General features: G+C 50.7%; 1 protein-coding gene across 5 annotated transcripts in view; it reads right to left on the minus strand.

The window, feature by feature from the left end:
* The window catches only part of IPPK (inositol-pentakisphosphate 2-kinase), a 62,095-nt gene that overhangs the window by 25,870 nt on the left and 11,527 nt on the right, over positions 1-24,698 (minus strand). For 3 of the 5 annotated variants that reach the window (XM_005582249.5, XM_015436582.4, XM_074017856.1), the window contains exons 2-10: positions 24,417-24,464; positions 21,923-22,018; positions 18,025-18,091; positions 14,814-14,935; positions 13,398-13,487; positions 7,804-7,862; positions 5,767-5,839; positions 3,057-3,336; positions 200-350 (exon numbers count right to left, since the gene is read on the minus strand). In XM_005582249.5, coding sequence (XP_005582306.2) covers positions 200-350; positions 3,057-3,336; positions 5,767-5,839; positions 7,804-7,862; positions 13,398-13,487; positions 14,814-14,935; positions 18,025-18,091; positions 21,923-22,018; positions 24,417-24,464 — 986 coding nt within the window. The remainder of the gene's footprint in view (positions 1-199; positions 351-3,056; positions 3,337-5,766; positions 5,840-7,803; positions 7,863-13,397; positions 13,488-14,813; positions 14,936-18,024; positions 18,092-21,922; positions 22,019-24,416; positions 24,465-24,698) is intronic. The other 2 variants (XR_012424900.1, XR_012424901.1) reach the window with 1 other exon arrangement.

Here is a 24,698-nt window from a genome sequence, read left to right on the forward strand (position 1 = left end):
TAAGTGACCCTGTTCCTCCTTCACAAGGCACTACATTCCAGAGCCAGGCCTCGGCGCCGGGGAGCAGAGGATTGGGGCGGGGAGTGGCCGGTGTGCTTCGTCCTCCTGGGAAGCTGTGCCCTGGGAGGCACGTTCTTACCCTGCCCACCCCCACAGTCTCCTCTCAGGGCTGCCCAAGACGGGGACCACCCGACCTCACCTCTCCTCAGGAAACTCTTCTAGGTATCGCTCAACCCGGTTGTACAGAGGGTAGAGGCCTTCGATGTCCAGCAGGTCCAACATCTGCACCTGGAGGGTTTTGTACAGAAGACAGCCCTTCGGTAACCCCGAGCGCTCTGGGGTGTTTTTTCCTACCGAGAACATCAGGGGAAAACGAGAGCACGTTGATTATCAAAGAACGTGGAGGGAGACACAGGCCGGCGCAGACCGCAGGGCTCATCCTGGGCTCCGCCATACGGGCATCGCCACAGGCAAGGACTGGACCCTGGACTGGCGCTAAGGACAGATGAGATGACGCTCCCGCCTCACAGAGCTGCTGGAGCTGGAGCGAGCCTGGACCACACTGGATGCACCAGGCCAAGCACAAAGCAGAGAGCAAGAAACGCATACGTCCTGCCTCGTGCCTCTCCTCTCCCAACACAACTCTCAGAATGTCTTTTAGATTCTACCACAGCAGCCCTGGAAGTCACTTTATGATCTAAGTTTAGATATAATCCTCATTTTAAGTCAGGACACAAAATTTCTTTCTTCTCTCTTTTTTTTTTTTTTTTTGAGACAGAGTCTTACTCTCTGTGGCCCAGCCTGGAGTGCAGTGGCGCGATCTTGACCCACTGCAACTGCAAGGCAGGGAATTTCTAAAGATCCTGCTGACATCCTAAATCTGCAAGACCACTACCGGAGGACAACCCCAGGACACTGTCTGCAGAGTCCACAGCAACGAGCCCACAGTGAGAGGCAGGGAAGACCTGGGCTGGCAACAGGCGCAAGCTCAGAACCAGCCACAGAGAGCCACAGACGGGTCAAAGCCACTGACAAGGACCTGTTATATCGTAGGACAGAGGCAGAAACAAAACTCCACTTGCCACTCACAGTTGTCTGGCACCTGTGCTGTACCGGCTGCCAAGTGAGCTTGGGAGGTACCAAGTCCCAGATCATCTCCTCCCACTGAAGGGAGCAACCATCTCCCACAAAGAACCAAACTATAGGCAAAGACACAGTAAGAAAGGTGTCCGTGCAGGGGGAAAACTGTAGTCACCTGCAGATGTCTGTAGGACCCGACACGAAAATGCCAACGTGCAGGAGAACGGGAGTAAAAGCTCACATGCCCAACTAGAGGGGATTTGTTAAAATTACAGCAGATCCATACATGGTCACTAAAAGTTGAATAAAATGCATGTGATCACCAGGCGCTGTGGCTTACGCCTGTAATCCCAGCTCTCTGGGAGGCCAAGGCCGGCAGATTGCTCAAGTCCAGGAGTTCAAGACCAGCCTGGGCAATATGGAGAAACCCCATCTCTACAAAAAAAACAAAAAACAAAAAAAAAAAAATTAGCTAGACGTGGTCGTGCGTGTTTATACTCCCAGCTACTCAGAAGGCTGAGGCAGGAGGATCACTTGAGCCCAGGAGGTGGAGGTTGCAGTGAGCCAAGTTCACACCACGCACTCCAGCCTGGGCAACAGAACCTTGTCTTTAAAAGAATAATAATAAAAAAAGAACATACATATGTGGTGATACAGATACAGATTTATGCTAATTAAGTAAAGAAAGTCAGGTTACAAAATGACATGTAGAGTATGATCTTATTGTTTTAAACTGCACATCCCAGCAGTTGGGGCCCAGCTCCACTCCCTTCTGTGTCCATGTCCAAAAAGGTCTGCAGGAGCCCTGGGGTGCTGTGGCGCCTCCTGTTGGTGCCCCCAGACCACCTCAGCAACTGGTGCCATCTGTCGTTCCAGACACAGTCTGCTTCCTTAAAAGCAGTTATGTGCCCAGATTATAGGCATAATTTTAACAAAATTTTCTGAAATGATCAGGAATCACTTTCATAACAAGAAAAAAAAAAAACCCACAAAGTTCATTTGTAATAAGAAAACATGGTGGCTCATGCCTGTAATCCCAGCACTTTGGGAGTCCAAGGCAGGCAGATTGCTTGAGGTCAGGAGTTCGAGACCAGCCTGGCCAATAAGGCGAAACTGTCTTTACTAAAAATACAAACATTAGGTGTGACAGTGCACACCTGTACTTGGGAGGCTGAGGCAGGAGAATTGCCTGAACCTAGGAGGCGGAGGTTGCAGTGAGCCGAGATCACACAACTGCACTCTGGCCTGGGTAAATACAGTAAGATCCTGTCTTGAAAAAACAAAAGAAAAAATTGGCACAGATAGCAGAAAAGAAGGCAGGGCTTAGGGTGTGGGTGGGTTTCTGGTTGCACACAAGCAGGACTGCTGTCTTCAAACTATCTCAGGCTCCCAGAGACCATGGGGTCTCCAAGGGCTGCCAAGAATCACAGGCAGCGTCAGCTCATGAGACGTCAGGACACGCAGCAGCAGCCAGGGCCCGGCTCCTATCTGCAAGGAAGGTGTCCTGCATTTCAAAGTCCCCACGGGTCTATGTCTTCACCCCAGACTTGTGAAGACACCCCATTGTGGTAGGACCCAGCCCTGAAGGATTTCTGTGCCTCAATTCTCCCCATCTAAGGAACAAGCCAAGGAAAACCTGTCCCCAGGGTTGCAATGAGGCTCCAACAGGATAGAAAACATGGTTGAAAACATTCAACAAACCAGAGAGGACCACAACATATGGATGATATTCTGGAGGGAAATCCTACAGCCCAAATGTGTCCTGCTATTTACAGATACAGATAAAAGGCAAGAAAGGGAATCTGCATCTGGGGGTGAGAGGCGGCGAAGCTCCGTGCTGGGAGCCCTGGTGTAACCAGGTGGCATCCCCCAGATCCCCCAGGAGGCTCTGCTGACCGCCTGGCCACCCATGGAGACTGCAGAGTCCCAAGGCCCCTGTGGCCCCCACCGCCTACCTGGGGAAGGCTGGGCCCTACCTTGGCAGCGAAGGCTCCTGCTGAAAGGGCTGGCTTCACAGACTCGCGGGCCTTGGGGCCCGAGCCCCAGTCTTAGGGTGCCTGCCCGGCCCTTGTCCGAGCCGCTCAGCAGCACCCGTGTGATCACGTGCACCAGCTCCCTGATCACAGCCCTTGTGCAGTGGGGCCCACTGGCCAGGCCGTTAGAAGGGAAGAAGAACGGCTTCAGGTGGTGTGCAAGCTCACTCCAGTCAGCCACAGGGCTCCGGGCATCTTTGCAGCCATAAATCAGCTCACCATTCTTCAGGCAGGGAAAAGAGAGAGGGAAACGTCAAACCACCAAGCTTGTAGGAAAAGAACTCAGTCCTCACCACCAGCAGGCCAGGCAGCGGGTGAAAGCCAAGGGCCCTGATGCTGTCGACCCTGTCTGGGGCCACTGCATTCTCCGGCTCCTCCAGGGAAATCCACCCTCACGGGCTGTGCTATCAACCAAGCACTAAACATCAAGACATGAAAAGGAAGGAAAGTTTCAAAAACTAAAGAGCAATGCCCTGGCCTGACCACCGCCCCCCAGACAATGATCCACAGTACCTTCAGAAGCCGAGAGCAAATGCTCACCACAAGTGACAAACTCCCAAAGCCACCAGCCCAGTTACTCAAGAACCTGAGGGCCTTGGCTCTGGCCCTGAGCAGACAAACATGAGGACAGCCGTCAGCACCAGCACCGCAAACAAGTGTGTCCTGGGGTTCAGGCCACACCCAGGGTGACCCCAGTGCTGGTTGGTACAGCTGAGCCAGATGGTGGGAGAAGCTGCTGGCATTTGCTGGCTTAAATGAAGCCCAGCAAAGAAACTCCTTACATCATCATCAACATTCAGGTTCACACGTTCCCAGGGTACAGGCAGTGACATCTGCTGCCGTGCCTGGGGGAGTCAACACATGACTCATGGGGGTCTGGGTGGTGCCCAGGAGAAAGGCCCCTGACAGCGGCCAACCCCAGGAAAGTACCAACTCTTTAAACCTGATTGATTGATTGATTGATTGATTGATTGATTTATGTATTTTTAAAACCATTTTTTAATGTTTTTGAGACAAGGTCTCACCCTGTTGCCCAGGCTAGAGTGCAATGGAGCAATCAAAGCTCACTACAGCCTTCAACTCCCAGGCTCAAGTAATCCTCCCACCTCAGACTCCTAAGTAGCTGGGAACACAGGTGCAAACCACCACGCCCAGCTAATTTTTTGATTTTTTTGTAGAGACAGGGTTTTGCTATGTTACCCAGGCTGGTCTTGAACTTCTGGCCTCAGCAATCCGTCTACCTCAGTCTCCCAAAATGCTGGGATTACAGGTGTGAGCCACCACACCTGGCCCACACCTGGAACTTCAGAGCTTTCAGGGTTTTCTGCCTTGCTGGCTTTTAATACTGAACCGGACGAGATCGGCGGGAGAGCTGATGAAACGCACAGTAGGTAACATGCCTTGGCGGCATGACGTGTTATCTTAAATCATTCTGGATCCCTTCTCTTAATCCATCCCCTTTTCAACTCTTTTGAAACAATCCTAATCCTCGGGACTTTTCCATGCTGATTTTAACAGAAGCAGCAGACAGCCAGAGTTCCAGAGACCTTAGGTGCAGGTCAGATGGGGCCAGAAAAGCGTCCACCTGGGATAACATGCCAGCCTTATGATAGGCTTCAAACAAATCCCTGATGAAACAGAATGTATCTTCAGGGTTTAAATATTGAGTTTATAAAAATAAATTATATAAACATGAAATAAAAGCTACTGTGAAATATGCCATCCTTTTCTGGATTTGGGAAGGTGGAGGCAGACGGGGAATGAAGCCGATTCACTTGCCCAGCAGCCAGCACCATGGGTTTCCAACCAAGACCTGGGGAGGCAGGTCAAGAGCAGGCCCCACCTGCCCAGCGCTGAGAGGCAGCCAGCCAGGCAGCAGGACACCACCACATGCAGCAGCAAGGAGAGGGGCCAGGGCTTCCGGTTCACCAGTCACCTCATCCAGACCACGGCACATAGGAAGCTGACAGGCCCATGCTCAATAGCCCTGCCTCCTCTGAAGGATCCACCTGCGATGGCTGTCAGCTCCTGCAGGGAGTCCAGGACTCTGTCCCCAGGTGTCACTTATGTGTGATCATGAGGCTACAACTGGGACTGAGGTGATGACAACGGGGACCCCAGAGGATGCATGTCCAACATGGGCCCGGCACTCTGACTGCCACCCAGGCCTGCCCTGCCCTACATCTCATCCCCTCCCTCCCCAACAGCCTCTCCTCTGCAGATGCCCCAATCCTGCCTGGCCCCACCCCCACCTCCTCTCCCTTGGACACCACTGCCAGCAGCAGGCCAGATGATGCCAGCCCAGATAGTGCTAGAGTCATCCTCACCCATGGTTCACCCATTTGCTCATCAGGGGAGACCAAGGCCCACCCCGCAATTGTTGGGGCTTTGGTCAAGCACCGCAGGGTCATGGACAACCCAGGGTCACTCAGATGCTGTGCTTGTGGAATCGTGCTCAGAAAAAGGTCAGGGAAAGACAGGTCTGGAACTGGAAGGTCCCAGGTGATGGGTGAACCAGTCGGGGTATGAGGACCCCAAAGGGGATGTCCAGCACACACGACGTGCAGCCCAGCCCAACACCCTCATCTGTGAGGTCACTTGAACCTTCGCCGGCCCCACCCTGAAACCACCGTAGAATCAAAGCAGCTCTTACCTTAAATATCTTCAAGTTGTTCTGTGCCTCCTGCAGCAAACTCTTCAAGGCAAAGTGCATTCTCTGTTTGTTTCTAAAAGGGAAAAGTGTTAACATGCTTTAAAAGCAGCTGGAACTGACCTGTCCCTGCACACACACCTGCTCGTGGCTCAGAGGACAAGCCAGGTATTTTCCTAGGGGCCGCTGGGAAACCTAGGGTCCAGCTGGGTCCAAACAGTGACATTCTCCCCTCACTACAGCCCCACCATGGGCTCCCTCCCCGGACGGTCACAGACACAGCTCCACAGCCTGACACGCGCTCACTAGAGATGTGGGGGTTGGCCCTGACCCCAGGCCTTCGGGAGATGTGAGGACCCAACTGAGGCACGGGAGTGGGAACCCCACCAGCCGCACCACAGCCCGACCCGAGAGGGGTTATGGGCTGCTCTGCCTCCCTTGTTCCTCCTGCCGCAACTTCCAAAGGCTCAGGGGTGGCAGGAGACCTGTGACGGGCCATGAAGGGAGTGCCGGGAGCCAGGGAGAGGCTAGAGCCCCAGGGAGCCCTTGCCCTGCAAGCGAGGAGCTGCAAGGCTGGCCTCCTCCCCCACCCCCACAGAGGAACCTCTGGAGGCCAAGCTGCCCATGCAAGCACGCGAGCCTGACCCTGCCAGTGGGGACAGCCCACGAGCACGCATTCAGAAAGGCTCCCAGTATCCACGCACTCTCTAGCTGACTCCTAAAAGCCTGCATTCTACAACATTCCAGGGAGGGTTCCCTACTTATGTTCTGACACATGAATAAATTCTCAACAATGAATCTTTATTACTGAATGCTTCACAATTCACAGCCTTTAGGTGCACAGGGAAATCCACATGGGACCCACGCGTGAGCGCACCGCCAGCCTCGCTGAAGCCTTGGAGCGAGCGGTGTTGGTGCCGCCTTCTGAACGAGCATTCCCAGTGTCTGTGAACTTTTTAACTTCCAAAGACAACTCTGTGTCCAATCTTTGTTCCAGGAAGTCTGCAAGGGCATCTAACCGAAAGCACTGACATGGCGGCCAGGCGCGCACACAGAGGCAGTGCTGAGCGCCGACAAGGGCAGGGGCACAGAATGAATGGCTGGAGGGCAGCGGGGGAGGAAAGAGGAAGGAAACTCACGCAGCGGAGTAAGAAAACTCGGACTCACCAGAACAGCTCTGCAGTAATGGGGGTCCCAGGGAGGGAAAGGAGATTGGAAAGAGGAGCTGTGTGCTGATCAAAAAGGACAGCAAAGGCTCACAAATCTACATTGCCCTGTGGCCAGGGACTCTCTCCTGGGGGGGCCTGAATCGGGGCAGGGCAGTGCCATGAGTCCCAGGTCCCACCTCCCTCCACCTGCTCCCACCCTCAGCCCTGCCTGCTCCCTCTGCTGCCCCTTCTGCCCCAGGGCCTGCTCGCCAGGCCCCCAGGCCCCGCTGCGGACTGACCTTCCCCAGCTCCCAGCCACTACCGCCTTCCTGACCACACAGGCTCTGGCAGGACCGGACTCTGAGCTGACCCAGGAAAGTAGTGTGCAGGATGCACAGCAAAGCTCTGAAGGCTGGGGAGCGTGGAGGCAGCGCCAAGGTGGGCAGCAGAGCCCAGGCACCTGGTCGGAGGCTGCAAGCAGGCCCTGCCGGGGCAGAAATGGCCACCACAGCAGCAGACTTTTTAATATCCACAGAGGAGGCAGAGATCCAAGGTACAAACAACCAAACTATGAAGGCCCAGACTGAGGCCTGGAGGTCAAGGCTGAGCACCAGTTGATTTCTGACACAAGTAGAAGACAAATCTGGTCACAATTCGGATGAGGGAACAACCAAAAGTGAGCAAGCACCTCAAACAGTGAGCACAGAGACAAGGCGCGGAGCACAAAGCCACAAGCGTCTACAGCGCTGATGGCAAAAGAGAGCCCTGAAGACAGAACACGGCCCTCCCCTGCTTCCTACCTCATGAAACACCCCCCACCAGGAACTGGCCCCCGCCCCACTCATCTCCAGGGAACGTGACACAAGGGGGCAAAGGAGAAGCGTTCTCTTACCCTGAGTAGAGATCAAGGGGACAGTATCTGCTGATCTGCCTCCATTTCCCAGTGGCTACCTGTGAAAACACCAAGAGGAGGGCATGAGGTGACTGGCGCTGGTGACTGCACTGTGCCAGCCGAACACAGAACAGCATCAGTGATGAAGACAATGAAGACGAGCTGCAGCCTTGCCCCGGAAAAGGTGCCACCACCTCTGCAGGTGCACATCGCTAAGTGGGGGAGGGAGCCACTTGACTTCCATTCAAAGAAACCTTGGCCCCATCTGTGAGATGTGAGGTGGCGTGGCCCCCAGGCCAGCCCTTCACAGGAGCAGGGAAGACAGCGGCAAACACCTTCAAATTACATGGCTAAATTTTGGTAATGAGAGTAACAAACCTTCAGAAGTTACAATATCCAGTAACAGGGAAGGTGTCCTTAACAAGAAATTTCATGTTGCCAGTGGGAAGATAAGTTGGCATAACATTTTGAAAGGCAACTTGCTGGTATCCACCAAACTTTAAAATGTTTATGTTCCCTGACTCAGCAAATCTACAAGGAACCTAGAAGAACTAGCACAGGGCAAAGGTACAGAGACAAGAATGTCCACTGCAGCCTTCCTGCCAACAGCAAACCCTGAAACCAAGAGAGACATTCATCAGTAGGGAAATGACTAAATAAATCACAGCCCATCCACTAGTGGGGCCAGCACACAGCAAGCAATTTATTGAATGAAGAAATGCACAAATGATATGCAGCCACTACCAGAAAGAGGTAGAGTTAAAAGTCACAAAAATTTATTCAAAGGAAAAAAGCAACTGGCAGAACAATGGATACAGTGTAACGTCAATTTTGTTTTTTTTAAAAAAAAAAAAAAGCTTATGTGCAAATATCCATGCATATATCCAAATATGCACTGAAAAAGCCCTAAAGAATATATCACAATCCTCAAGGATTAAATGAAAAAAGCAATTAGAAAAAGTACATATGGCATGATCCCATTTTTGCTTTGCAAGAGTGTGTGTGTGCACGTACAGGCATGTAAACATTAGAACATGTGGACAGACATCACTTCATTTCCACCTGAATTACATGCATATTTTTGTGGGCACAGAAAGAAGTCTGGAAAGATATGCAAATATATCTGACAATATGAGTTGCCTGGGAAGGCAGGTTATCCAATTCATGCCATGTCATATGTTACCAGTTATATGAGCAGGTAGTGCTTTATAGTAAAAAGTATTTCTTAAACATCTGTCACATATGTTGAAAGTGAATGGTGATCATGAAAATCGCATCCTAAGGGATATGGCTCACAGACTGTCTTTCCCCTAAGAGCTCAGATAGTAATCACACCACAAAGAAAAGAACGGGTGATGTTGGTGAAATAGTGGAGCAATGACCTCCAGAAATTCTCTCCTCTGTAAAGGCAATCAGAAAACCGGTTAAAAAAAAATGTCAGAATCAAAAATTTTTGAACTCTGGAAATTGACCATAGACTTGCAACAATCCAGGACACATTTATTCAAGAAAAACAGCTAAATCTAAGCAAGATCAGTGAGCTTGTTGGCACTTTAAATGCCATATTCCCATCCCCGTATCTCTAGCTCCAAGGGAACCTTGAAAACCAACAGCCGCAATCACAGTGAAAACCAGCTGCCCAACAGCCACAGAGGGCGCAGATGAGGGCAGGACATCTCCAAAGCCTCGTTCTCTGACAATCACTATTTGACCTGTCTCTGGATTCCCGGAAAGATCACGCTTGCAAGGCTGTCTTCACTGACCTGGCTCAGAACTCACCCGTGCAGGAGGCCTTTTAACTGCCGGCATGTGTCGAAAACGTTTAGAGGCAATTGTTTAACTTCATGGTTTCCTTGGAAGGTGAATAAAAGGGCAAACAATAGGCTAACCAAAGCCAAAAAGAAAAAGCTGAGTAACGAGATGTACACAGAAACTCTGAAAGCTCCAACATACACCTAGGAATCTAGAAAGTCATGCAAAGACCCAGAAAAGAACGGAGAAGGCCCTAAGCTCTCACTTGAGCTGATCTGAGGCTCCGGGGAAGTGAAGGGCAAAGGCAAAGTTATCAAACACCCTAGTGAGTACTGAGTGGGCCCAAGACACAAACAGAGCCCCGCAGCAAAGACTAGGAGACTTCCTCATTCTGGAATGCCTGCCAGTAAGAAAACATCTGTGGACCCACTCACTGCCCACTAAGCTAACTGAGCAGACTTTACTGGCCACATATGACGACGAACACAGACTTCACAAACTTAGCGCAGAGAAGTCCCTAAACAAACAGTAACAACTACAAGCAGCAGCAATAAAAAATCCTGGAGAGGGAGTAGAATCTAATTCCAGAGGGGCCACGTTATATTATTTCAAATGCCCACTTTCAACCTATCATCACAAAAGACGCAAAGAAACAAGAAAGTACTGCCCATATACAAGAAAAAAGACAATCACGAGGCTGCCCCTGAGGAAGCCCAGACACTGGACTTACTAGACAAAGACTTCAATCAACTATTTTAAATACGCTTAGAGCTAAAGGAAACTAGGGACAAAGAACTAAAAGCAACAAGGAGAACAATGTCTTAACAAATAGAGAATATCAATAGAGAGGTAGAAATTATAAAAAGGAACCAAAAAGAAATTCTGGCCGGGCATGGTGGCTCACGCCTATAATCCCAGCATTTTGGGAGGCCAAGGTAGACACACTGCCCAAGCTGAGGCATTCGAGACCAGCCTGGGCAACATGGTGAAACCCTGTCCTACAAAAAATTCAAAAACTAGTTGGATACGGTGGGGTGTGCCTGTAGTCCCAGCTCGGTGGGGGCTGAGGCAGGAAGATGGCCTGAGTTCAGGGGTCAGGCTGCAGTGAGTCATGTTCATGCCACTGCAGTCCACTCTGGGTGACAGAGCAAGACCCTGTCTAAAAAGAAAAAAAAGAAAGAAAGAAATTCTTTAGTTGAAAAGTACAGTAACTAAAATGAAAAAGTAACTAGAGGGGCTCAAGAACAGACTTGAGTAGGCAGAAGAGAAAATGGTTGAATTTTAGGATAGAGACCAAGAGATCTACAGCTAGACACACCAGAATCAAACTGTCACAGGACAAAGACAAAGAGAGAATCTTAAAAAGCAGAAAGGGAGAAGTGGCTCATCCATACAAAGCACCTTCCCTAAGATTAACAGCTGATTCCTCATTAGAAACCATGCAGGCCAGGAGGAGGCAGGATCATGACATATCCTCGGTGCTAAAAGAAAGACTGCCATCCAAGAATTCTAGATCTCCCAAGACTATCCTTTGAAAATGAAGAAGAAATTAAGACATTGCCCAAATAAACTGTAACTAAAAGAATTTATTGCTAGCAAACCTATCTTACAAGAATTACTAAAGGGGGTCCTTTCGGCTGAAATAAAGGATACTAGATAGTAACTAAAATCCACAGGAAGAAACAAAGAGCATCAGTAAAGGTAACTACCTAGGCAAATATAAAAGAGGATATAAACACATTTTGTAATTCTTGTTTCTCTATATAATTTAAGAGACAACTGCATAAGGTTGATACAAATCTGTATCAACCAGAACATGATGTAGAAACATCCAATTTGTATCCCAGTAACAGCACAAAGGTTGGGGGAGGGAGCAAGGCTTTAGAGGAGCAAAGCTTTTGTCTATGATTGAAATGGAGTTGGTATGAACCTGAACTAGACTGTTGAGGTTATTATGTTAAATTAATACTCAGAGCAATGAGATAAAAAATCAACAAGAATGAAGGCTTGAACAACACTGTGAACCAACCAGACCTAACACACCTATAGAAAACTCCACCCAGCAACAGCAGGCTACACACTCTGCCCAAGCAAACATGGAACCGTCTTGAGGAAGAACCTTACGTTAAACCACCAAACAAGTCTCAATACATTTTAAGAGTGAAATCGTGCAAACAGTATTCTCCAAACACAGTGAAATGAAACTAGAAATCAGTAACAAAAGGAAATTTGACTCACAAATATGTAAAAAGTAAACACTCCTAATTATCAATGGGTCAAAGAAGAAAGCAAAAGAGAAATCAGAGAATGAATTAAGATAAAATGAAAACACAACATACCAAAATTTATGGGATGAAGAGAAAGCAGTTAAAGATTTATTAAAAGAATGATCTTAAATGAATAACCTAACTTTCTACAATAAAAAGCTAGAGGCCAGGCACAGTTGCTCACGCCTGTAATCCCAGCGCTCTGGGAGGCCAAGGCGGGCGGATCACAAGGTCAGGAGATCAAGACCATCCTGGCTAACACGGTGAAACCCCGTCTCTACTAAAAATACAAAAAGTTAGCCGGGCGTGGTGGCGGGCGCCTGTAGTCCCAGATACTCACTGCACTCCAGCCTGGGCGACACAGTGAGACTCCATCTCAAAAATAAATAAATAAATAAATAAATAAATAAATAAATAAATAAATAAATAAAGCTAGAAAAAAAATAACACACTAAGCCCAATCCAAGCACAGGGAAGGAAACAGTGAAGATTAAAGTGAAGACAAATGAAATAGAAAATGGGGGAGAGGGAGCAGAAAAATGAACAAAACCAAAAGTTGTTTCTTTGAAAAGATCAACAAATACGACACAATCCTTTGGCTAGACCAAGGAAAGACAGAAACCAAATTACTAAATTCAGATATGAAGAAGGGGACACTACTACTGACCTGTATGCCAACAAATTAGATGGAAATGGACAAATTCCTAGTAACACACAATTACCAAAAAACCCACTCAAGAAATAGAGAATCTCAACAGATTGGTAACAAGAGACTGAATCAGTAATCAAAAATCTTCTAACAAAGAAAATCCCAGGACAAAATGCCTTCACTAGTGAATTCTACCAAACATTTCAAGAAGAATCAATACCAATACTGAAACTCTTTCAAAAAACTGGAGAGTGAAAAAAAAATAATTCCTAACTCATTCCATGAAGCCAGTTATTACCCTAGTACCAAAGTCAGAGAAGGTATCACTAGAAAACTACACACCAACATCCCTTATCATTCAAAAACCCTCAGCAAAACCTAGCAAACTCAATTCAGCAGCATATAAAAGTATCATACACCATGAGCAACTGGGATTTGTACCAGAAATGCAAGGTTAGTCCAACATGCAAAAACCAATGTAATATGCCAGATTAATATAGAAAGAGGAAGATATCTTGCTTTGAAGTGATAAAAATGTCAGCAACTAGATAGAAGTGATGATTGCACGACCTTGTGAAGAGACTAAAACCACTGAATTATATATTTTAAAAAGAGTGAATCTGGCGAACACAGGCCGGGTGCAGTGGCTCACACCAGCACTTTGGTGGACTGCTTGAGTCCAGGAGGTGGAGGCTGCAGTGAGTATGATTCCATCACTGCACTCCAGCCTGACAGGGTGACAGAGACCCTGTCTCCAAATTTAAAAAATAAAAAAGGTGAACATGAATCACTTTGTGAAATGAAATGTCAACTAAAAATATCCGCATTTTCTTTTACTCTTCTGAAAACTGTGTGTGCCCATGCCTCAGCCCAGATCCCCGGCGTGCAGCTAGAGTAGCCCACGGCTGGGCGTTGGCTCTCCTCACCTTGAGGTGCTGGTGCATGCAGTAACGACAGACCTTATGCTTCATCTCATGCGTCACATCACTCGAGAAAGGAATAAACCCACATTTTGGCTGTAAAATAAATAAGGAGAAAAAACATTTAGGAAGAAATCACGTACCTCTAAATAGACATATCACTGACTACAAGATAATGAGTGCAGCAAGATAATTACGCATAAATGGCCCCAGAAGCTGTTTTCATTTGCACCTCCCAGTGGGAACAACACTTCCTGCATCAGATCACACAAACATCTCTGCTAGAGGACCCACAGCCGGAACGCTCACTGGGGAGGGTCAGCGGCGCCCTACACTAGCGCAACACAAGCACAACACACAGTAGCTTTGTGCTTTTATTCAAGAATGTCACTGCAAGACTCTAGAAGAGATGGACCCAGGACTCCCAGCTCCAAGAAGCAGAACCATTGTTCCCGCTGACACTAGCACATGGCCCGACAGGGGCCCATCTGATAGTTGCTAGGCTCCCAGAAGGTCAAGGAAGCCCCATGCCCTCTAAAAGCTGCAGCCTCTGAGCATACACAACACACAGGCCTGCGCTGAGCCTTGGGCACTGGAGATGGTGGCTGGGGAAGCAGAACATCCACCCACAAGTGAGGAGGATCAGGAGGCATGAGCTCAGGCCAGGAGTGTGACCCAGAAATCACGGCCTTTGAGTTGGAGGAGGCACGTGTGAGGCAGCTTCCTGAGGGACTCTGACAGCCACCCCTGACGTGGGCAGCAGAGAGCTGAAGCAAGGGGGCCCCTGGCCCAAGCAGCCCCCCCTACCTGGCACCACAGAATTTCAGGACTCCTGGCCATGACACACCAGTGCCTCTGAGGGTCACACTGGCCTTTGTGCCTCCAGGAAAATCCATCCTGAGCAGGACACGGGGAGCTTCCCAGTCTAGAGGGCAACCTGCGGATGGGGCTCCTGCAGCACAGCAAACAGCAGCCAAGCACCAAGCAGGCATGGCCAGCAGGGAGGGGCACAGAGGAAGGCCCCAGGGGACCATGGCAAGCCATGCCCTCTGAGCAAAACGGGGTGGGGGGACCCAACACACTTCCCTCTGGTGACCCACAACCAGGGCTTATTGTAGCCCAGGCATACAGGGTGGGTGACCCTCGACCAGGGCTTGTTTTAGCCCCGGCACGCAGGGTGGGTGAGGTCTCCTGTCATGAACTACCAGGAATGAGCCTGAACCTGGGGTCTGGGAGCCCTGGCAGGAACCAGAATGCAGGCGGGGGCTGTGGAAGGAGAGAAGCAAGTGGAGTTTCCAGGAGCCGAGAGTGCCTACCACTCACTTCAGTGGGAACTAGAACCCAAGGCACAGGACTCTCAGACTCACTGCCCAGGACTGACCTTTCCCCCTTACCCACACCATCTGCCCCTCGACAGGTCACCTTAATCTCTACACACAGAATGGGCCGGTGCTCTGCAAAGCGGTAGGTTTGAAGTCTGGTTAAATTGGGAAGGCACATAGCGTAACCACTGAGAGTGTCCAGGTCCTTGTCACAGCGAGACTCTGGAAAACAGAGCAAGGGTCATACAGAGCAAAGTCAGTGAGAGAGATGAGATGATCCCTGCCCAAAACACGCCCCACCTTGTCCCTGGTTCCAGGGGGCATCTCTGTGCCTGATGAAAACCTCATGTTTCCCTGGAGATTGTGGAACACCAAGAGTAACAACATGGTTAAGGCCAGGCACGGTGGCTCACACCTGTTATCCCAGCACTTTGGGAGGCCGAGGCAGGTGGATCACGAGGTCAGGAGTTCAAGACTAGCCTGGCCAACATAGTGAAACCCCGTCTCTACTAAAAATACAAAAATTGGCCAGGCATGGTGGCATGTGCCTATGGTAGCAGCTACTTGGGAGGCTGAAGCAGAATTGCTTGAACCCTGGAGACGGAGGTTGTCGTGAGACGAGATCGTGCTACTGCACTCCAGCCTGGGCAACAGAGCGAGACTATCTCAAAAAAAAAAAAAAAAAAAAGAAAGAAAGAAAAAAAAAAGGTGGGCACGGTGGCTCACGCCTGTAATCCCAACACCCAACACTTTGGGAGGCCAAGGTGGGCAGATCATGAGGTCAAGAGATAGAGACCATCCTGGCCAACATAGTGAAACCCCGTCTCTACTAAAAATACAAAAAATTAACTGGGCGTGGTGGCAGGCGCCTGTAGTCCCAGCTACTCCGGAGGCTGAGGCAGGAGAATCGCTTGAACCAGAGAGGCAGAGGGGGTTGCAGTGAGCCCAGATCGCGCACCACTGCACTCCAGCCTGGCGACGGAGTTAAGACTCCATCTCAAAAAAAAAAAAAAAAGAAAAAATAACGTGGTTTATGTAGGGGGTAGTTTCAGGCCTTGTGGTATCGGTTCAAGCTATGGAGGGGCTGGAGACTGCAGTCAGCCACACGGATGGTCAGCCATGTCGATGTGCCTGAGCCCCAATGAAAACTCTGGACACCAGCCTGGTGGGCACACTCCACGAGTGTGTCACACATAGTCGATGGGAGAGTGAATACTGCCCACACCACCCCTGGGGAGAGGACCCAGAAGCTCATGCCAGGTCTCTCCCGGACCCCACCCCTGCACCTCTCCCCTTGTCTGGTTCCATCTTTATCCTTTTCCTGTAATAAACCATAACCATGAGTAAAACAGTGAGTTCTGTTGGTCCTTCTAGCATATTATCAATCCTGAGGGTGGTCTTGGGGATGGTCCCCTAATTCCACAACACCCTTAGCCCAGGAACTTGAAGAGGACAGGGCTGCAGGCTCTACCTTCTTTCACATCTAGGCCCTTCCCAGTCCCCAGTGCTCCAATATTTCCCCAGCACCAAATCTGCTGGAAGCCATGGTATGTACAGAACCAAACAAGCCTGGGCTCCAGGCACCCCAGGGACAGGCTTTCCTCCTTTAACATAATGAGCCTTACTCCAAGTCTGGTTCTTATCACTGGCGTGATAAACCTCCCATGGTTGTTATGAAATGGCAGGCTGAGCAGCAGAGCACCCTGGAGCCGGGCTCAGACCGCATTCACAGAGAGGAAGAACTGGAGCCTAGCCACTGTCCTGTGGCCTTCCCGCCTCCTCAGCCTTTCCTGCAGTGTGCAGCCCATTCCTCCCTGCTCCAGCCAGAGACTGCAGACCCACAGAACGGTTTGCTTCCATTTTCCAAATCAAATCAGGAAAAAATTTTATACTGGCCAATTCCACACCCTCATTGCCTGGCTGTGCTCTGGGCAGAGGCATTTCCACCCTCAACTCATGAAATTTATCTCTTTGATCACTGATTGAAAAAAAAACCTTTGACCTGGTTCCTGTCCGTAAGGCCATCAGCAAGTGCAGAAAAGGGAGTGGGTGGGGATGGAGGAGAAAGGGAGAGGCTAAGGGATGGGAGGGGATTGGGGAAGGACAGCATGAGGATGGGGAAGGTGATGCCACAGAAGGCCCCTAGATTCCCTGTTCCTCAGAAGGACATGGACCTAGCCTAGACTCCGGTTGGGGGCAGCTTCCAGGGCTGCAGACCCTCCTGGGCCAGGCCCTCCCTCCTGAAGCTCAGGTCACCTCAGTTTCCTTTTGCCTCTCCCAGGCCTCTGGGAACCTTTCCCTTTCTTAAGTCTGCCCCAGACCCTCCACCTCCAGCTCTTCCCTCATGCTTTTTTCTGTGGTATTAATTGGTTCTTTCTTGTTTGTTTGTTTGAGACGGAGTCTCGCTCTGTCACCTGGGGTTGGAGTACAGTGGCGTGATCTCAGCTAACTGAAATCTCTGCCTCCCAGGTTCCAGTGATTCTCCTGCCTCAACCTCCCGAGTAGCTGGGATTACAGGCGCCCGCCACTACGCCCAGCTAAGTTTTGCATATATATATATATACACACACACACACACACACACACATATACACATACAAACATATATATACACATATATACACATATATACACATATATACATACATACATATATATGTATTTTTTTTTTTTTTAGTAGAGAAAGTGTTTCACCATGTTAGTCAGGCTGGTCTCGAACTCCTGACCTCAGGTGATGTGCCCGCCTCAGTCTCCCAAAGTGCTGGGATTATAGGCGAGAGCCACCGCACCTGCCTTTACTGGTTCTTCATCACATATTCTGTGCAGTGCTCTGGTTTCCTGATAGAGAAAATTGTAACCATGAGCTCCCAGGATTTCTGTCCCTGATAATGAAGTTTCTGGCAAAAGAATTACTGAAAATTGGCTGGGCGTGGTGGCTCACACCTGTAATCCCAGCACTTTGGGAGGCCAAGGTGGGCGGATCATGAGATCAGGAGATCGAGACCATCCTGGTTAACACGGTAAAACCCTGTCTCTACTAAAAATACAAAAAATTAGCTGGGCATGGTGGCGGGCGCCTGTAGTCCCAGCTACTCAGGAGGCTGAGGCAGGAGAATGGTGTGAACATGGGAGGTGGAGCTTGCAGTGAGCCAAGATCGCACCACTGCACTCCAGCCTGGGCGACAGAGCAAGACTCCAGCTCAAAAAAAAAAGAAAAGAATTACTGAAAACTGCATATACCTAACATGGACAATCATTTCAAATGGAATATTTTAAATTACAAACAATATTTGTAAGTTAAACACCCTTACCTGGTCTTTCAGATTGTATCTTTAAACAAAGCTGTTTCACAAACTCTAAAGGTAGCTGAACGACTTCCTGTAAGAAAACACACAAAATTCTCAGGGTGAATTGCACAATGACATGAACACAATGCCACAGAAATGCAGGCCTAAAAATAGTTGAGCTGTAGGTTTTTATGTTATGTGTAATTTGTAATATTTTTTAAAGTTTACTGCTTAAAAAAATCAGTGTGCAGGTTTTGGGAATAAAAGCTGCTCTATGATTTTCAAGACATGTCCAGGTTAAACAGAGACACGAACATTTCACTGCAATCGGTGGTCAGCTCTCAGAATGGCGGGCCCCACGGTGGTGACCAGCCTCAAGGTCAGTGTCTCTCGCCACCAAGCACCCCTTCCGAGCCCCTTTCTAGTCTTCACAGCATTTATGGACCCACAGCAGTTCTTAGACCACATGGAAGACCCTTACTGACCACTCAGACGACCTGAGGACCTCACGCTTCCACCTGAGGAGCAGCTCAGCATCTGAAGAATCACTTATCTCAGGAAGGTGGCCTGTGCCTCCTCAGCCCTGGAGGATGCGGCATAACCAGCATTGTCCTCCACATGGCTCTTCTATGCAGTTTCCCAGATGAAAGGTTTTTATTTAAGCCACATTGCTTACCATCTCCCCATCCTCTCGTGTTTCTAGAGTGGCAGAATTGCGACTTCTGAAAAAGTCCCAAAGGGACACAGGAGATCTACTAGGCTAAGAATGGTGGGATCCTGCCCACAGAGACCATGCCTTCCCCACCCTGCGCCGTCACACCCATGCCCCTCCACCACCACCCTATCCACTCCCAGTCAGCTGCGCCAGTTTCACTTGCGATTTGTCATTTACCTAAACATGTTATAAACCAACAAAATGTGACTTATTATAAACTTAGTACAGAATTAGGTAAGGTGACACAATGGACAAGAGTGGGGAATGTAAACATTCGAAAATTTGTAAATTGAGGATGAGCGCGTTGGCTCACGCCTGTAATCCCAGCACTTTGGGAGGTCAAGGCAGGTGGATCACAAGGTCAGGAGTTCGAGACCAGCCTGACCAACATGGTGAAACCACATCTCTCCCAAAAATACAAAATTAGCCGGGTGTGGTGGCGCACGCCTATAGTCCCAGCTACTCAGGAGGCTGAGGCAGGAGAATTGCTTGAACCCGGGAGGCGGAGGTTGCAGTGAGCTGAGATCATGCCACTCCAGCCCGGGCGACAGAGCGAGACTGTGTCTCAAAAACAGAAACAAAAACAAAAACAAAAAAAAATTCGTAAACTGGATCATCTCCAGGAAGTCCAAGTTCTGGCTCCACTTCAAAGAAAGCAAAAGCACAAAAGGCGTGGATGCCGACTCTGGATGCCTCACGTGTGAGAACCATCGCCCAGAACCACACGAGGCCCTCACTCTGCCTTGGCCCCCACCCCACAGCACATACTACTGGGAGACACAGCAGCCACGCAGGTCTCAGGTCCACATACAGGGCAATGACCCTCCACACCACTGTCTGCCCACGCACGGCCTGAACTCACAGTCACCCAGGTGAAAAGCAGACCTGGGTTTATTTCCAACAGCTGTAAATCATTGATTTTATAATAAGCATATCTGTGTTTAAAGTCAAAATAAAATGCTGGCCTGGTACAGTGGCTCACACCTATAATCCCAGCACTTTGGGAGGACAAGGCAGGCTGATCACTTGAGCCCAAGAGTTCGAGACCAGCCTGCCCAACATGGTGAAACCCAGTTCCCACCAAAAAAAAAAAAAAAAAAAAAACCTAAAATTAGCTGGGTGTGGTGGTGCACACCAGTAGTCCCAGCTACTCGGGCGGGGGTCTGAGACAGGAGAATCACTTGAGTCTGGGAGGTCGAGGCTGCAGTGAGCCATGATCGCACCACTGCACTCCAGCCTGGGTGACAGAGCAAGATAGAAGACAAACAAATACTGACAGTAAGCATCCTCTTACAAGTCCAACTACATTGGCAAGTGTGGACCACACCACCATCCAACCATGTGAGGACGCACCAACCAGCTCCTGCACAAGGCATTCACCTAAGAGGACCAGAGGGAAAGCCCACAGAAGTCCCCTCCTGGACTGTCCCCTGGAATTCCCACAGAACTCCTGTAACCTGGGTGCTGAGATGTGGGAGGACCTCCAGGCGTCACCCTCTAAATGGCAAAGGGACAACTGCTCAGAAGGACAAGGAGCCGCCAGCCTGGCTGTCCCTTCACTCCTCATGTCCCCTGCCTGAAAACTGGGCCACAGCACAGAACTAACTGTCAGCATGTGAGGTTCCAACAGAGCTGAGGCTGGCGCCAGAGAGCGTCCAACGTCACCAGGATTTGGCCCACAGCAGCAGCAAGCTGGAACTTCCGAGCCTTCAGGTTCCTCCAGTATGTAAGTAGCAACAGTGGAGGAACAAGATAAGCAGCTTCTGCCCCTTCCCCGTTTCCTAAACTCTCCAGCTCCCAGACCCAGCACTGGAGATAGGCTCAGACCAGCGTCACACCCACCGGGCAGGGCCAGGAGCCAGGGTGTGGCTGTCCCTGTCTGTCTCTGTCATCACAGGGCTGGTTGTATCTTGCCTCACAGCCAGCAGGAGGGAAACGCTGCACTTTGCCGAACTCGCCCATACCTCTGTTCTTCCCTCACGTGGCCCTGTGTGGCCCTGCAGACGCAGCCACCCTGAGGGGGACATCGTCAGCCTGAAATGGGCTCTGCCCACTTTCCCACTGCGCCAGAGCCCAGCGGCGTCCTACTAGGACACATTCACCTGCAGCGCAAACAAGCTCTGCTTCACTTTGTCCGTATCTTAAGGCGGAGGAAATGCACTCACAGGCGGCCTTGTGGGTTGAGCCCTGTTTGCTGTGGGTTCATTTACTGTGACCCTTCCCACTGAGGACAAACCCAAAGCCAGACTGCTGATTGCTGGAAATGCTCCCCGTCCTGTCCCCTCCCTCAGAGCAGTCCCCAACGCTCACCCCACCAGGTAGCCAAGGGACCTCGAGTCTAATCCCGTGCCCCTGGCCAACAAGGGCCATCACCACATGAGTCCTCCGGTCACAGAGGCTTCTGGTGGATCTCACCTCTAAGAATGTTCCTTCCTCAAGGAGAAAACTGGTCACAGCACAGAACCGTCCAAGGGATATGCCCAGGGGAAAAAACTGCATGAATCTGCCTAACAGGGGACCTCCAAATGCTCCCAACACCACAACAGTGCAGTGAACAGGCTGGAGAAAAGTCACGCGCCCACAGCGGCTGGAGAAGGGTGGGGCCCAGGGGCCTGTCCAGGCCTCAAAATCACAGATCTGCTCAGAGCACAGCCCCAGGCAAGAGGTGAGCCAGGGCTGGCAACCCTGGTCCCATTCCCACAGATCCCAGCCCAGGTGGCAACACCCAGAGGCTCCCACAGCTTTTCTCTAAACCCCAGCTGTTAACATTCATTGAGCAGCTAAGGCCCTTCCTGGGTGTGATGAGCCGCACCCAGGACGGCCCCAGCAGGCCCTGCCACCCTCCCATGTTGGGTGTCCTGTGTTCAAAGGTGCCCAGGGGCAGAGAGCAAAGCCATTCCTTGAGGCTTAGTGGCACTGGATGCTGCTCAAGAGCCCTCACCCTGCAGGAGCCTCCAGGGGGGCCAGCAGAGACGGGTCCTGGGCAGCAGGGGCTCATGTGGGCCCTCTGAACCCCAGGCTTCTCAGCTAGGAAAGAGAAACTGCAGTAGCCGCTCCGCTGCCACCCAGCACAGCAAATGAGAAACACTTGGAGACTAGCTGGATGCGGGTTATCATTAACCACAAAGTTCCAGAAGATCACCGGGAAGTTGGCAGTATTGACGCAAAACATACCCAAGAATTCAGACATGAATAAAAAGCACTTACCCCACAATGAACATAGTTCTCCCCCAAAAACTCCTTCATGACATTTTTGCCAAAGTCCACTATGTTCTGCAGGTGTTGAAATATCTCTTCTGAGGTCTGTAAGAGACAACCACAAGAAAGCCTTCATGATGGGACCTCCCGATGGAGCCTTGCTTGAGGGGAGAGGCAAAAACCACCACAGACTGCCACAAGCAGCGGGGACGTCCCAGCCACAGACAGAACCCGAGTGACGGCCCTCAGACCCAGGGGAAGGTCTCCAGTGCCCCGCCTCACCAGCGTCCCTTCCCAGCCATGCCACCCTCCCCAGCCCAGACTTGGGAAGGTAGCAGTCTGAGGACCGCACTGCTGCCGCCTCCCGTCTGCCCTTCTCCCAAAGCGGCCCCTAAACGTGCCTTCCAAGGAATGTGACTTTGAAAACCTCTGACATCTCACATCTCAATCTCTAAAGAGATTTTACTCTTTAGCCTCTAAATGTAGAATATTCTTTCCCCAGTCAGAGGTTCTTAAAGAATCAGTAAGGTGATGAAACTGGTTGAGACAGAAATCATCCCCATGTCCCTCAACCTGTCTCAAAGTTGAGAAGCCCAGAGGGCCCCTGGTAGGCTGCTCCTGGAAGACATCCACAAAGGCTGGCCTGGCAGTCTTGCTGCTCCCTGCGGGGCACCTGCCTTTGTGGGTGCTCATCCAGGGCAGGCCCGGAGGTGCCCAGTGCCTGGCTCATGCTTGAGAAGGTCCCAGGACTGTGCAGTTGCCCTGTGCCCCCGTAGCCTCTGGAGAACCTGCTGCCCACACGGTCACAGCACGTGCAGGTGTCCCGTGGCTGTGCAACAAAACCAGTCCGAACTAAGCCTGACAGAAAACTCCAGAACACACCCAGTAGCCCGGTACAGCTGCGGTCACAGCTTCTGACAAAAAAAAACCCTGGCCAGGCACAGTGGCTCACACCTGTAATCCCAGCACTTTGGGAGGTCGAGCCAGGCGGATCATCTGAGGTCAGGAGTTCAAGACTAGCCTGGTCAACATGGTGAAATCCTGTTTCTACTAAAAATACAAAAATTAGCCAGGCGTGGTGGCAGGCACCTGTAATCCTAGCTACTCAGGAGACTGAGGCAGGAGAATCACTTGAACCCTGGAGGCAGAGGTTGCGGTGAGCCGAGACCGTACCACTGCACTCCAGCCTGGGCGGCAGGGCGAGACTCTGTCTCAAAAAAGAAAAAGACCCCCTGGTCAACAGAAAAGTGACCACTCAAGTCTCCACTGATCACACAGTGTGTCACATTATGTCATTTACAGAGGAAATGTAGCCAACTGCTGGCAGACACTGCCCCGCTCACATCTGTGGATACAGATCTGACAGGGTCCACAGAGGCCAGGCCTTGGGGGAGTCAAGGTCAGGGTGGTTTGGGCTCTGCAGCCACTGAATTCGGCAAAGAAGGAGACAGAGAAGGCTGGAGGCAGCCACAGGGACTCTGTTTCCATGGGATGCATTCCACAAACCAAAACCACCTTGGCCTGTTTCTCTTCAGCAGCTGAGGCAGAAACCGGAAGACAGTGGGGCCTTCCTATCCTCCCCTGCCTGCCCACCCCGACCCCACACCCACTGTGGCCCCACCAACAGCAGCTTTCTCCCATGGCTCTCTCCCCTCTTTCTATTGTGCCCACGCGGCAGCTGTCACCTCCACCCACCACAACCCCCCGGCCTCCCTTTCTGTGACCTCTACCTCAGATGCTCCAACCTGCCATCTCCCAGGAGCCCTCAAGGGGCAGTGACTCATCACCCCCTTACCCTCGCCCAAGCCAGCCTCCGCCTGCCCCACAGTGGAACAGCCACCGTCCAGGAGCTCACCCCCAGCTCAGCTGCACGTGTCCCCTCACAGGACCCACACACATCAGATGGGGAGCAGAGAAGGGCCATTAATGCAGGAAGCCTCCGCGACTCAGTATGCACCCCAGGACCGACAGAGATTTGCACAGAAAGTTGCAACTCAGTGGTCAAAAACGAAAGGGCAATGCTTTTTTACGGGTGGTCCATGGCATTTTGCTTGGATGACTCACAGAAAAGAAACCTAACAACTCCCTTCCACCGCAATGTTTAACACAGACAGTCTACCACAGCACTGGAGACTCTATTTTCATAGATACAATTCTACAGATGGGAAAACTGAGGCAGCAGGTGCTAAGGAATTCAGCAAGGCAAAGGTTGCCCGGTCCTGGGGTCCTCGCCACAAGCAGGGCCCTCTGAGCAGGACCTACGTGCCAGGCTAGGGCAGCTCCTGGCTGAGGGCCACATGGACTACCACAGTGACACACAGGTCAACATGCTGGGCCCAGTCAGTTTTACATCAGGAATGATGGACACACCACTTCCTGCACTGAATGCTTGTATCATCTTTGAATCCTACAATTAGCATCAATATTTCTACATCGGAAAAAAGAAATCAGAGTTTTCTTAAATAATTGATGTAATGTCTGGGTGAAAACCCACCCACCTTACCTTCTTCCTATTTGGAGGAAACTTCAGAAACCGCAGCACGACACAGCGCTGTTAGAAAATAACACACATCTGATGAGTATTTGCTCAAAGCCAAGGCACAAGGTGTCGGTCAGTTTGGGGGTCCCATCCTCAGGGGACAAAGCCCACAGTGAGGCTCCACGGCAAGGAGGCTGGGAAGCCCCCAGGGCAGAGAGGCCAGGGCTGGGACCCAGCGAGGGCACACTGGGCAGCGGGACAACCAGGAACCTCCAGCCTCTGACCCACCAGCCCCTCCCAGGACTT

The sequence above is a fragment of the Macaca fascicularis genome, chromosome 15, assembly GCF_037993035.2.
Source record: "Macaca fascicularis isolate 582-1 chromosome 15, T2T-MFA8v1.1".
NCBI lineage: Eukaryota > Metazoa > Chordata > Mammalia > Primates > Cercopithecidae > Macaca > Macaca fascicularis.